Source organism: Macrobrachium rosenbergii, chromosome 29 (genome assembly GCF_040412425.1).
Source record: "Macrobrachium rosenbergii isolate ZJJX-2024 chromosome 29, ASM4041242v1, whole genome shotgun sequence".
Lineage (NCBI taxonomy): Eukaryota > Metazoa > Arthropoda > Malacostraca > Decapoda > Palaemonidae > Macrobrachium > Macrobrachium rosenbergii.
Genome location: NC_089769.1, coordinates 8,703,770 through 8,718,845, shown reverse-complemented (window position 1 = coordinate 8,718,845; position 15,076 = coordinate 8,703,770). Strand labels below are relative to the sequence as shown.

At 38.0% G+C, this 15,076-nt stretch overlaps 1 protein-coding gene across 8 annotated transcripts in view; it reads left to right on the top strand.

The window, feature by feature from the left end:
- The window catches only part of LOC136854575 (cerebellar degeneration-related protein 2-like), a 484,848-nt gene that overhangs the window by 304,651 nt on the left and 165,121 nt on the right, over window positions 1-15,076 (top strand). For 7 of the 8 annotated variants that reach the window (XM_067130951.1, XM_067130945.1, XM_067130949.1 and 4 more), the window contains exon 2: window positions 3,436-4,578. The exons of the other annotated variant lie outside the window; for it this stretch is intronic. In XM_067130951.1, coding sequence (XP_066987052.1) covers window positions 4,365-4,578 — 214 coding nt within the window. In that variant the 5' untranslated portion in view covers window positions 3,436-4,364. The remainder of the gene's footprint in view (window positions 1-3,435; window positions 4,579-15,076) is intronic. 8 annotated transcript variants of the gene reach the window in all.

Below are 15,076 nucleotides of genomic sequence, written 5' to 3'. Positions count from 1 at the left end.
CACTGACTGCGTGGCCGGAAGTGTGCGAAAGTGAATGTTGTGTTTACATACAAACAACTTTCACGATTGCTCTCACATAGTTCCAGCAACGGCAGACTTTGGGACAGATCTTAAGGAATCTTGTGGGTGTGGCACTGGGTCACAATGGGGACTTGAAAAGGAGTGGAAGGAGTGAGTGTACTTGTTTGTATGTATGAGTGAATGTCTTATATTAGTTTCTTCCATAGGGGTTAATGCCATCAGTACACCTCATACGGTGCACTGTAGGCATTACTTAAGGTTCTTTGCAGCGCCCCTTCGGCCCCTAGCTGCAACCCCTTTCGTTCCTTTTACTGTACCTCCGTTCATATTCTTTTTCTTCCATCTTACTTTCCACCCTCTCCTGACAATTGTTACACCTTTCAAACCTCCTTACTGTCACTTTCCTTTTCAGCGCTGAATAACCTCATGGGTCCCAGAGCTTGGCCTTTGGCCTAAATTCTATATTTTTCTGTTCTATATCATTTTATAAGACCATTTGGTTATAGCGTAAATTTTAGTGATTATTTTATTGACCGAGTATACTTGGGTGTATTCAAGTGTGTGGTGGGTGTATAGTATGTACGCTCTATAAATAGTCTGCTTACCCATAATTTGTGGGGTTGCTAAGGTGCAGCCAGGTCTCCTTGGCCTGGTATGAAAAATACCTGGGAGCGGTGTTGACAGACTTTTTTTTTTTTCTGAGACTTTATCAGACTGTAAAGACTTTTCTGAGGTCCTGATACCTTTTTAAAAACCGTTTGTCTGTCTTACATTATTGTCTGTCTTTTCATCGTTTTATTGGTTTATGGTTATGTTTTTTTTTTTTTTTGTGGCATATTTTTGTTTTCCTTTTCTCATGCAAGTCTGCTTTTCCTTATGGAATGGTCCACCTTTAAATAATCATTATAATGCGAAAGTCCTTTATAATGACGTGAATACTGAATCGGAAAATAAAATTCACAGCTGTCTAACTTTAGTTTAATACAGTCGTGGATTTTATTTCCTCAGTAACGACGACAGCATTAATAAAAATTAGGACATCAAAACGCGTACAATAGTGGCACTCTCTTCTCTCTCTCTCTCTCTCTCTCTCTCTCTCTCTCTCTCTCTCTCTCTCTCTGTATATAGGTTGTTTTCCATGTGGGCTGTTGTCGAGTCTTGCCATTTGCATATTACACTGCTGAAGAAATTATTTCAGACTAATATAAATCCCAATAGTGGGGTAGTACCGTCAGTGCACCTCACTCGGTGCACTGTAGGCATCACTTAGAGTTCTATGCAGCGTCCCTTCGACCCCTAGCTGCAACCCCTTTCGTTACTTTTACTTTACCTCCTTTCATATTCTCTTTCTTCTGTCTTCCTTTCCACTGTCTCCTAATAATTGTTTCATAACGCAGCTGCGAGATTTTCATCCTGTTACACCTGTAAATCCTTTTTACTCTCAATCTCCCTTTCAGCTCTGAATGACCTCACGGGTCCTAGTGTTTGGCATTTGGTCTAAATTTCATACTCCATTCCATTTCATACGAACATAAATGACTCCTAGGTTTTAGATATATTATTTATGAAAAAAACGTGACTATTATGAAGCTAAAATTGGTAGTGCCTGGAAGGCATGCACATTCGGAGCTGAAATAGTTCAGCATGCATTCGACTGTTACCGCAAGCGTTCTAGAAACTTACAAAAGTTTCACAGTCATCACTTCATAAAATTTTACAATCTTAGGTTCCTTGTTCTCTTCTACATCCTTCCACAGTGGTTATCCTTCCTCTCTCTCTCTCTCTCTCTCTCTCTCTCTCTCTCTCTCTCTCTCTCTCTCTGGGGAATATGCACAGGGTCAGATTTCCTTAGGTGGTGAGCGATGTTCTTGATTCTTGCCGATGGTCGATCACCTTTCTTGTGCGCTAGGTCGTGCCTTTGTTCGAGGTCTTGTCTGCCCGCTGGTTCTTCGGTTACGCTCCCAAAACGCCTTTGAAAGGTATTGTTCTCGCTGTTCCTTTGAAGCTCACTTTCAGAGGCGTTTCAGACGTCAGAACAGAACAGTGTCACTGGTCAGCAGTACATTTCTTCTTTGTTCTTCCTTCCCTTATTAGTTGTGGATATTAGATTCGTAAATGGTAAAAGCTTAAAAGGAATTGGGAGCCAAGAATTATTTTGTCTCAGTGTGCCCCTCTACTAGGGGAATTCAAACCCACCACTAACAACGAAACCAAAGCCTCACCCTGAGTAGGTTATGGCACATACGGAGGTCTTGAGAATCATTGGCTATACGGGCCCTACCCGGAAGCCACAAATAGAGGCTTAAACTACTTCAGACAGTTAAAATGTGTAGATGACTCCAGACAGTTCCAAGGTGTAGATTACTCCAGACAGTTCCAAGGTGTAGATTACTCCAGACAGTTCTAAGGTGTAGGCTACTCTAGACAGTTCCAAGGTGTAGATTACTCCAGACAGTTCTAAGGTGTAGATTACCCTAGACTGTTCCAAAGTATAGATTACGCCAGACAGTTCCAAGGTGTAGACTACTCCAGACAGTTAAATGCAAGGGTTACTGAAAGGAGAGACGGTCGAGCCCTCTCTCTCTCTCTCTCTCTCTCTCTCTCTCTCTCTCTCTCTCTCTCTCTCTCTCTCTCCCGAAGTTGTTCTTGGACTGGGTCTCCAAGTATTCTTTGACATTTTAAGACACTGAAATGTGTTCTATGAGTACTATCTGTAATGCAGATCATCTTTAATGTCTGTTTATCTTCTTATCGAATGATAAGATGTTTTTAATCACTGTAACATTTTATTCTCGGGCTTTGTTCATTATGTTACTTTGAACCAGAGTTCACAGTTGAATTAGCGTAAGGAAATTTTGCTGTGTAAGAGTGTTTTATTATTTTAAATATTTCCAAACAAAGACCTTCACTTATAGTTCCCCCAACACATAGTTCTGTGCATTTTTCGTCTTTGCATTTTTGTCAGATTTCTGATATTTGTAATATAAGTTTAGCTTAAAAAAATGGTCCTTATTCATGGGTCATGGTACCGTCGGTATACTTTGTCAGTCATTGAGGATCCAGACCTAATTATAACACAACCTAACCTTGCTTAGCCCTAGGTCAGTGAAGATTACGTATTATTCTATTATTGGTTATTCAAGGGATGTAGATGGGCTTCCCAGTTGCGGGTATATTATTCGTCTAAGGCCGTTGAGGTAGGTGTCCTGCAGTGAATATTGTGTCCTTCATGTAGGACACAAATATTAATAAAAGCATCTCCGTAATATGTCACAACACATCTTCTCATAAAGCGAGAGTATTTTGTGCGCGCAACTTTCAATGTCTGAGTGTCGTGTTTGGTAATATGATATAAAATAGACTTGATATATTATTCACATGTTTAACTTTTATCATCTTCTTCTTCTTTTGCAGCACTTACCTATCTCGACCATCTGAGATAAGGTCACCTAAGTGAGAACAGGGACAAGACCCCAGTTTTCATCTGGAAAGAAAATGGCTGGCAACTGAGTGACAGATTGCCGTTTTCTTTTCTTTTTTTTTTAGGTTTGGTTAAGAACTTTCGTGATTTATTTTCACAAGTAGTTGTTGTGAGAGACAGAAGTAGTGTGTTGACATTTTTGTTTGTGATGGTGCGATGAAATTGAAGCACCTCAGTGATTTTTATGCACGTGCATGTCTCCAAGCACAAAGAAAGTAAAAAAAGGGATTAGTTGTTTGGACTTTGCTTGCTAGTTTTGACTTGATTTTACTGTACCAGCCGTTACTACTACTACTGCTACTACTACTACTACTACAGTGCCATTCTTGAAGGGAGGACAGGGAGAAGTGGAAACTTTAAGGATGAAATAACATTTCAAGTAACACATTAACACATTCCACCTGTTAGCATTCCAAAGTGGCGCGCCAATCTGCGTATCTGTCCATAATGTGGTAACATTAACACTAACACCAGTTCTGAAAGAAAAAGTTGGGGCAAATAATAAAAAAAAAATGTTTTTACTGAACCAATATTATGGAGGTAAAAGTCCTGACTTTCTCAAATCGCTCCGTTGAAATTTCCCGTAACTCTAGAGATCATTGCGAAGTGTCATAATGAAGACGAATGTCTTTTAGAAGTCCCGATCATCCAATAAAAGTCGAACAACAACACCAGTATCGCCATGGCCTCCAAATAAAACGGAATATTCCTCAGCAACATGACAGTCCCATAATCTGAACGGTCATCTAGCGAGAGGAAGATAGAAGTTTGCGACAAGTCGCTGTCCACTGAGAGGAGGAAAAGAGAGAGAGAGAGAAAGGAGAAGACTGAGTTTATATAAAGTGACACTTTCTTCAGGACAATGAATGAGGTGGGCAGCCCTCCATCCAACCCCAACCTTCAGCTTCAAGTCGAGGGCGTGGTGTCGAGCGGGGGCGCCTCGGCGCACGCTCACCACTTGGCCAAAATGAGGGTCAATCCCAAGTCCCCGCCCACGACGCCCATCACGCCCACGTGCCCGACTACCCCGGCCTTCATGAGCGTCACCACCTTCGGGGAAGAAAACATCATGGAAGGTAAGTGAGCGATTGGATAATTTTTTCTCCTTTTATTTACTTATTTATTTTTTGATAAACAGGACAGTGTGACTGTTAACTCATGCCCTTATCGTGCCCAGACCCGAAGGCAAGAAGTCAAACGCTTAAAAGTTAGATGGTTAAAGGATTCAGGGGAAAACAAGAGTAGGTAACGAGTTCCAAAACTTTGCGAAGGTGGATTGTAGTCTTTCCTTGTGCTTTTAGGCTTTGGAATTTTCCCCCAGCTTCTAACTACCATTTCTGAATAATACCTGGTCATTTTCTCCTCTGTTTCTCCTGTGAAGAAGAGTGTTTGTTTATTGTCTCGTGTTAGTCTTTGCAGTGTAAAAAAAAAAAGATGATGGAGGTAGATAGATAGTTAACCCTTAATCTAAAAGTAGTCGATTGGAATACACGCGTACACACACACACACACACACACACACATGCACACATTAGCTGATCCAGAAAAATTTAATGGGGGTCACCAATTTTCATATATATATATATATATGTGTAATAAATATATTATATAATTTTTATTATTATCTTTTTTCTCAAAATTTTATTTCTATAATAGATTTTATATTTTTTCCCATTTTGATATTTCTCATTTAAGCTGGATCCCCTAGTGCACACACACACACACACACATATATATATATATATATATATATATATATATATATATATATATATATATATATATATATATATATATATATATATATATATATATATATATATAAGCATTGAGCTACAAATGTCGTATAGTATCCAATTCGCTCTGCCTCGGAAATATGTAGCTTAATGCTTTTATATAAATCACGGTGATGTGATAAAAATTCATTCACACATATACATATATATATAATATATGTATATATATTTATATATAAATATGCGTGTATGTATGTGTGTGTGTTTGTGTGTGTGTAATGTAGTTGGTAACCAGCCACGCCCACTTTGAGAAACCGTGTCGCTCACTGGGCGTACCGCTTAACGTTTGCCGAGATTACAACTTTTATTGGCGACCTGGTTTTGCTAATGATGCTATTTATGAATTTTCAGACGAGTTCCCTCCGCTCATTGTATCGTGCGGCGGATCATTATCATTCACATGAAGGTCTGCTAAGTGCTCATTATTGCTACTATTGTTATTATTATCGAACGTCCATGAGCAAACCTTTAAGGCCGTTTAACTTACTAAACGACACTAAATGTTAAAGGAAAGCATATAAAAATATTTTTTCAGTAAAGAGTTCATCAGGCGAGTAATACATTCTGTATATACAACAACCAACTAAAGTGTGAATGTTATGGTGACTGTAGCAACTTAGTTGCTAAAGAAGCTATCCGGTAATTGGGGAAGTGTCTAAATGCTATTCAGATAGATTTTTTTGTATATATTTTATATTTATATATATATATATATATATATATATATATATATATATATATATATATATATATTATATGACATAGGGTCCTTTCCTTTGTGGACGTGACATAGATATTTTAAATATATATATATAGTTATATTTTTGTTATATCAATAAATATATAGATCAGATACATGTATTTTGTATATATAGTATAGATGTATTTACAGATATATAAATATTTATATATATATATATATATATATATATATATATATATAAATATAATTTTTTATTTTAGATCTTATATGAAACTCCTTTTAAACTATTTCTTTTTAGTTTTCTATTTAATATCGTTACGGCGTCAGTAACCAAGATGTTGCGACGCCAGTTGAAGTAACCATAAATCAAATCAAATCTGAACTGTCTCTGTAGCCAGTCATGTCTTAGAATCTGTCATGCATTGATTCAAACAAACAGATGTTTTCGGCATTGGGGCCTAGGTATCATCATAGCCCAGTGCCGCTTGCACCGGACGGCTAAGGTTCGTTGCATGATTCAGCGGCGACAGCGTTGCTGTGACTTGCATGTGTATAGAAAGTCATGGTAGCGTTCGGAAGTATAGTTTTTCAAATGATTGATATACGAAATATATACCTGTATCGCAGTGGTTGTGCCTGAATCGCCATCTTTAGCAAAAGAGAAAGCATCTTTTCTCGAGGGTTTTACATCATAATCTTCTGGTTTTCATGTCTTATGTGACTGATTGCAGATTGCACCAGACTGCTAGGGTTTGTTGCACGCGTCGCTATCTTCTTTTATCGTTTAAAACGCGCAGATGTGAACTCTTTACTCAGATCTACCCTTTTATTTGGGCATGGTACCAGAAAGCGTATTTGATTTTCGTAGCAACATTGCCATATAAGTTCCCTTGACCTTTGAGGGCATAAGCATATAATTAAAAACATTGTTTCCAAACAAATGTTTGAAGCATTGTAACGAACCTCAGAGAGAGATTATCAGAGAGGGTGAATGCTTCCAGCGTTAATTATATTAATTTTTTAGGTAAATGAAACTCCTGTTTTAATACGAGAGTTTTTTTTTTAGATCCCTAAGATAGTGTCTTTACAGTGAGACATCTTGGTAATACCTGAAATAGATTTTCCTAAACTTTCTTAATCCACAGTTTCTCTTTAATACCCAAGACGGTCACTTCTTGAGACCTGAGACATTTTTTCAATAACTGACAGGTTTTTTTTTTTCTTCTTTTTGATACCGAGACAGTTTTTCTTAAAGACCTGGCAATTTTTTCGTTTAATCCGGAAGCCAATGGAAAGCAAGAAGTGGGTGGAAGATCCCTTTCACTTCTGAGTATATGTAGTATTTTTGTTCTCTCTCTCTCTCTCTCTCTCTCTCTCTCTCTCTCTCTCTCTCTCTCTCTCTCTCTCTCTCTCTCTCTAGCGAGTCTTTTAACTCTCCGTCAAGCGAACAGGAAGTAACTAGTCATTACGGTACCATTGGCAGCATAACAGTATTCGTAATAACGCTGCCGTAATTATATTAGAATATGTTTCCATTTCTACTTAGACAAGTTCTGTTTCAATTGCCTCATGCATTTTGTATTTGTATGATTATTCGGCCATTAGTTTGAAGTTTATTGTCCTGGTGAGATATGTAAATTTCAGAGTTAATGAAACCATAAAAGACATTAGGAAGGATTCTCTCTCTCCTCTCTCTCTCTCTCTCTCTCTCTCTCTCTCTCTCTCTCTCTCTCTCTCTCTCTCTCTATATATATATATATATATATATATATATATATATATATATATTTTTTTTGTGTGTGAAGGGGGGATCGACATAAAGATGATAGAGACAGATACAACTGAACAAATAAGAAGAGATCTCTTAGGTAAAACAGACATCTGATATCATTATCAGTATTTTGCAAGAAGAGCATTAATAATTCACCATTATTATTATTATTATTATTATTATTATTATTATTATTATTATTATTATTATTATTATTATTATTATTATTATTATTATTATTATGCCAGCACTAATTCAGTATTGTTAATATGCTTTGGACTTTGTCCCTGAATAACTTCGACTAGTTCGAAAACAGACGTCAGCACAAGAGAACCCTTATGGGAGACTTGAGTTTTCTGAAGCACCACCCATGTCACTGCTGCTCGTAACTAACATCCCCCTCCTCCCCTCCATCTCCCGCCCTTCGAGCAAGCGTGTAGGATTAAACATAAGGGCAATGCCCTTGCCTTGCATGAAACTTACAACAAACCTTAGGAGTCTGGTTAAGACATCAATGGGTCATTAAGGGTCCAGAAAGCCAACATAGTGGTAGCAGCAGATATAATGGCATCTCAAGATGTAGAAAGACCCTAAAAGTCTGGAAAGATTCGCCAGGAAAGAAAAGTCTGGAAAGAGTCGTCTGGAAAGAAAATCCTGGAAAGAGTCGTCTGGAAAGAAAATCCTGGAAAGTCTTCTGGAAAGAAAAGTCTGGAGAGAAACGTCTGGAAAGAAAAGTTTGGGAAGAGTCTTCTGGAAAGAATCGTCTGGAAAGAATTGTCAGGAAAGAAACCTCTGAAAAGGATCGTCTTGAAAGAATCGTGTAGAAAGAAAAGCCTGGAAAGTATCTTGTGGAAAGAATCCTCTGGAAAGAAAAGTCTGAAAAGAATTTTTGGAAGAGGATAGCCTTTAAAGATTCTTTTGGAAAGAAATGTCTGGAAAAATCTTCTAGAAAGATGTCTGGAAAAAAAAGTCTGGAAAGAAAAATCTGGAAAGAACCGTGTGGAAAGAAAAGTCTGGAAAGTCTTCTGCCTGGAAAGAATCTTATGGAAAGAAAAGTCTGGAACGTCTTCTGTCTGGAAAGAATCTTCTGGAAAGAAAAGTCTGGAAAGTCTTCTGTCTGGAAAGAATCTTCTGGAAATAAAAGTCTGGAAAGAATCTTCTGGAAAATATAAGTCTGAAAAGAATCTTCTGGAAATATAAGTCTGGAAAAAATCTTCTGGAAATAAAAGCCTGGAAAGAATCTTCTGGAAATAAAAGTCTGGAAAGAATCTTCTGGAAATATAAGTCTGGCAAGAATCTTCTGGAAATAAAAGTCTGGAAAGAAGGGCACTCAGAGAAACAAAGATAAAACGCCAAAGTCTCGAGTGAAATGGACGAGGTGCCACCTGGCTCAGTCAAGGAAAGCTCTTCCTTCAGTCCTCAAGTATTGATCGCTGAGAGCGACATGAAGCTGTTCAAGGAGAGCAAGCTTCAGTTGGAGGCTTCAAGGCAAAGTAAAGAGAGAGAGAGAGAGAGAGAGAGGTGGTAGGTACATTCGACACGTTTATACCTGTGCGTGCATACACTGATTGTGAGATGGACACAGACAGGCTGGCATATCAAAATTGCTTGAAGTATGTACGTCTCTGTCACGAGATACAAAATCAGATAGAGAGAAATAGTAGAAAATATCTTCACTCAGCTGCATGCTTACCACACACACACACACACACACATACACACATATATATATATATATGTATAGATGGACACATATATATATATATATGGCATATCAAGGTCTCTCTGAGCAAGGGAGTTACCACTCAGTCAGGCAAATTGAGCAACTGCACTTGATTAGTATGTACAGCGAGTTTTCTCTGTCGACGAGATACAAAATCAGATAGAGAGAATCATCAACACACAATCACGTGATTGTGTGTTGATGATTTTATTCAGCTGCATGATAATTCGAATGAAATGTTGTCATTGGGTCACATGAGTCGGGAAGTTGGGGAAAACTGCTGGTATGCAAGCAGTTAGCTTATATTATGCAGTTATATCAGGTTCCAACTTCTTTAGACTTGTATGGCCCAGTATATGCTTTCCACATGAGAGACATGGGTTCGATATGTGTGTTCCACACGTGATTGTGTGTTGATGGGTGGGTATATATATATATATATATATATATATATATATGGGAGAGAGAGAGAGAGAGAGAGAGAGAGAGAGAGAGAGAGAGAGAGAGAGAGTTGGTGGGTATGTGTGTGTGTGGGTGGGTGGGAAATAAAATTAATTGATGGCATTAGGAAGTGGAAATCCGTAGAAGGGATAAAAAAAGGTAGCATTGGTGAAAGGAAGGATCAGAGTATTTTGAAATGGTATGGTCCTGTGGAGAGAGTGGGGACGGTAGATTGAAAAAAAAAAAAGGAGTATAATTCAGAACTATTATGTGATAAGAACGGAGGACTAGCAAGCGCTGAATAGACTGGGTGACAGAGGTACTGTAAAGAAGGGGCTTAATATCCATAAATGCAAGAATCTGCGTAAGATAGTGAAGGCGCAGTGTCTATAGAGAGTTTTGCGCTACTGATGAGCCTCCTTTGTAAGTGTAAGGAGCGGCTGATATTGAGGATGTGGGTTGCACTACGGTTCATCCATGATTTAGCAGTAATTAGGCTTACGCGTTAGTTGCCATCGTTTTATTTTTATTATGGAGCCACCTTTGTAAGGGAAGTGTCCTGTATTGAACAAAACTGGTTTAATGTGTCTGCAAAATATATTCGTGTTGACAACTGCAATGCTCAATAGAGAGAAAAAAAAGCTAAAAAAAGCGCTGGATGAAATTGAGTTTGCTTTCTTGCAGAACTGACAAAATAATATAGGAGCTCTTGTGACCAGTCGTCATAGAAGCAAAGTTGTTGACACCAAGCGTTTTTACCATTTGAGTGACACCCGCTTTAAGTTATATAAACTGATGTTTCGGCCAGCATGAAATCTCTTCGCTCCAAGAAGGTCAAAGTTAACGCTGTGATCTAGTCTGAATGTAAAAGCAACCAACCGTGAAAGGTAAATGCAGGACTGTCTGTCAGTCTGTTCGTCTGTCAATTACATACACATACATACACACGTATATACATATATATACATACATATACATATACATTTATAAATTATATATATGTGTGTGTGTTTTGTGTATAGATAGTTTGAAAGATAGATAGATATATTCACCACGCATCTTATTTCAGTTAGAGAGGGCGTGTAATAACTGGCATAAGTACAGTATGCATGCATTATGTATACATGCACTTCCAGATGCATCATGCATACCGACTTCCACACAATGGTACCATGATGAAAGACGAAAACGCTAAGGTGTCTTAGAATAACACAGTTTCTGTTGCGACAAACATAAGAGGACTTTCCCCTCTTGACTTAACAGCAGTCGGCTGACCCTCCCTTTTCTGTCCGTCTGTACCTGTAGTTCTGTGCGTCACGCTACCCTCTACAGGTGAATTAGGCGTTCAAGGTTACAGTACCCAGAATAGCTTCGCTTCACCCTCAGTTGCCTCTCAGGTCTCATTGCGCCCTCATTGGGCTCGTAAGTTTGTTTTTTGTTTTTGAGCAATTTTCTTTTAGGAACTTGCCTTTGAGGGATGAGCTTCTGAGCAGTGTTCTTTTCAGGTTTTAGTTTCTGAGACATTTTGTTTTCTAGTTATTGGTTTCTGAGCAATTTTCTTTTTAGGTATTAGTTTCTGAAACGTTTTCTTTTTCAGGTATTAGTTTCTGAGCAATTTTCTTTTTAGGTATTAGTTTCTGAAACATTTTGTTTTTCAGGTATTAGTTTCTGAGCAATTTTCTTTTTAGGTATTAGTTTCTGAAACGTTTTCTTTTTCAGGTATTAGTTTCTGAGCAATTTTCTTGTTAGGTATCAGTTTCCGAAACATTTTCCTTTTTAGTTATTATTTTCTGAGCAATTTTCTTCTTACGTCCAAAGTTTCCATTGCGTTGAAGCTGGTCTGGCTTCGGGACACTAATACAAAACCAAAAGGCTAAAATTTTATGAAAAAAATATTGTATTTAAAAAAAAAATAAGCAGAAATGTCGTAAGTTGAAAACCCTTTACGTTCGTTCAGCCAGTACAAGAAGTCTGAGTATTGAGGAATACGCTTTCATTTAAGATAAATACTGAGGATAACTTAGAGAACCTCCAAAAAGGGATAAAGCTCTTAGGTGTCCTCAAGGCGCCTTCCTGAAAGACCCTCCAAATGTCAATCAACGTGACACGCGACAAAAACTCGACTCCGAAAGATCGCGTCATCCCCGGGTGGCGGAAGGCCAGAAAAAAAAAAAATGTACTTAAGAAGCCTTGAAAGTAGAAGAGGTATAGCAGTAAGCAGGGGTGGAGAAGAAATTGAAAAAGGAATGAAGGAATGAGGAAAGATAACCTGGCGTCGCAACGAACGAATAAGGAAGAGCACAAAAGACAACTTTGTGGGGTTACTAATACTAGGAATAGTGTTGAGTTACAGGTGGGTTGACACGTAAAGCACAACTCGTCATTTTTGTCAGTAGTTGGATGACGCAACCATATTACATCGCAATAATCACAATAAAACAGTTTTTAACATCACAGTGATTTTACCAAAGGCGATTAAAAGTGCATGCACAAAGTCGACCCATTGCAGTAATCACGATAAAACAGATTTTAACATCACAGTGATTTTACCAAAGGCGATTAAAAGTAAATGCAAAAAGTCGACCCATTGCCCTGTCCCGGAAGGCGTGGGAACTTCACAGCAGAGGCGTACCGGTAAGTATTTATGCATACATGTGTGTATACATATCTGTATTTTTTGAATGCTTGTGTGGAACGGATTGCCGCTAATCTTGTAATCTTGTACGTGAAACTTTTATATTTTCAAATATTGATTTAGCGTCTCCCATCTACCAACGTCAAAAGGTTTGGGATCAAATCACAGTTGCTGTAGATGCATTTGTCCCCTACTCTATTTTCTTTGTAAGTTATTCCCCAGATGTAGAGAATTCGATATTAACGTACCAATTGTGGCCAAATAATTGAACATATATATTATGTGTGTGTGTGTGTATAACTGAATCACGAAAATATGTGTGTGATGAATATATTATATAAATAAAGATGTGTGTCTATAAGGAAAGGGAAATATGGAGTGATGTATATATATATTCTTTCGACTGTCTGTCGTTCTTTACTTAGCAGACTGTCTTCTTTAGGGCGACAGACAGTCGAAAGGCCTCGCAGCACTCTAGTGTTTCCTTTCCTTCGTGGATTTTATCTTGATTTATATAATATAGATATAATACACGCACAAACACCATATATACACACATTTTCAATTATTCGGCCATGTGCCGCCAACGCCGCGTGACACAAACGGCCTCTGTGAAATTCTGCCACTCATGTCTTTCCTTTGTTTTGTCATCCAGATCCTTGTATCTTCCCTCCTCCCCACCTTCCCTTCTTATAGTTCTCACCCAAGCACTTATTTCGTCTTCCAACTCCTCTGGTGCCCACGGGAGCCCAGATGATGACGCTGTCATGCATTGTTCTCTGGGGGGTTGCCCGAAGGACATGTCCACGGGACTTCTGTCAGTTCCCTTATCGTCTCTAACTCTGTCCTGGGGTGTACAGTAGGTTTCGTAGAGTGATCGCAAGTGGCATCACACGTACTGTATATAAATTTAATGTCGGCATTTTAGCTGCCAGAAAGCAGTTGTCTAGATTCCAGATACTTTCGTAAATAAGGGGTTTGAAGGTCAACCTTTGTCAGCTTTCGGAATCACTGGACATTTGTCTTTAGTTGTAGTTTTCATTTATACAGCTTATTGCAAGAGACATCTTATTGGTCAATTTCCACTTCTTAATTACCCGTAAGACAAAAGTTGTAAGTGTAATGTGCTCTCATTTGACTCACATTTTACTGTACATCCTGTCGTATTCTCTTTCTTCCATCTTACTTTCCACCCTCTCCTAACCATTGATTCATAGTGCAACTGACCAACTAAAGTATACTTAACTTTTTTCCTCCTGTTACACCTTTCAAACCTTTCACTCCCAATTTCCGTTCCGGGGCCGAATGACCTCATAGGTCCCAGTGCTTGGCCTTTGACTTAAATTCTATATTCAATTCAATTCAAATTGACTCACACCCACAACATTATCCAAGTACTGTGAAGTATATATCATGTGAAAGATAAATCGTATAGCGAATAGAATTAAAAAATTAAAACAAGGCCGATTTATATAGACGTGTAAGCATGTCCGTAAGCTCTCTCTTTCGAAACTCCTCCTTTATTTACGGTGACGACACCGAGATGGGCATGATGGACTTCGATCATCTTCCATTACTCTTGGTATCAGTAGTCCTTGGTTTCACAGAACTCACTTTCTGCTCCTGTGTTCCCAGACTTGTATAACCTGTCCACCAGTAAGGTTTAGCTCCCATTCTTTTCTTTCGAATCTTGCTGGATTATCATTCGTATTTAAAAGATGTTAATAGGTTTGTCTTAAGTAATTAATATACTGATTTAATGATATCGCCATTTTCTGAAGTATATCAGTAGTGTCCTGTAGAACTTTACTTGATTTGTTCTGTGTACTTTTCTTATCAGGAAGTTATAGATAAGTTATCTTATTGTAGGATAGTCTTTTCATACTCGTTTTGTTATATCTTAACTCATTTTTTATTCCATAACAGTTCATGAGAGCATCTGTACATATTCTTAACAATATGACTCTTGCTTTTTCTTCTAGTGTGGAAGCATATGCTTTTTTGCATATTTTGTAAATTTCATTATTCATTCATCATTTAGTCCCAGTGCTTAGCGTATGGCTTAGACCTTGTACTCCATTTCATTTTAATCGTTCAGGCCAGTCCTCTGAGAGCTGTTAATCAGCTCAGTGGTCTGGTTAAACTATTTTGATAATAATAATTTTAATAATAATAATAATAATAATAATAATAATAATAATAATAATATTTGTTTTTCTCTTGTTTTGTTGAGTTGCCGCAACGTGAACATTTTAAATCGTTGCCCTATTTAGTTGCATTGCAATAACAAGATCTTGTGATTGATGTAGTTAAACACCTGCAATCTTTAAAACTCGAAGGTTTAGTTGTAACTAAGGATAATTACCCGCAGGTGTTGCAAAGTTGAAGTTACTTGTATCTAATGATACACCTGGCCTCAATTTCTGGAGTTAGACGGCTTCCCCTGTGCAATATCCAGAAACTTCCTTGCACCAAAACCTTCTCCTTTGCACAGGCAGACTGCGT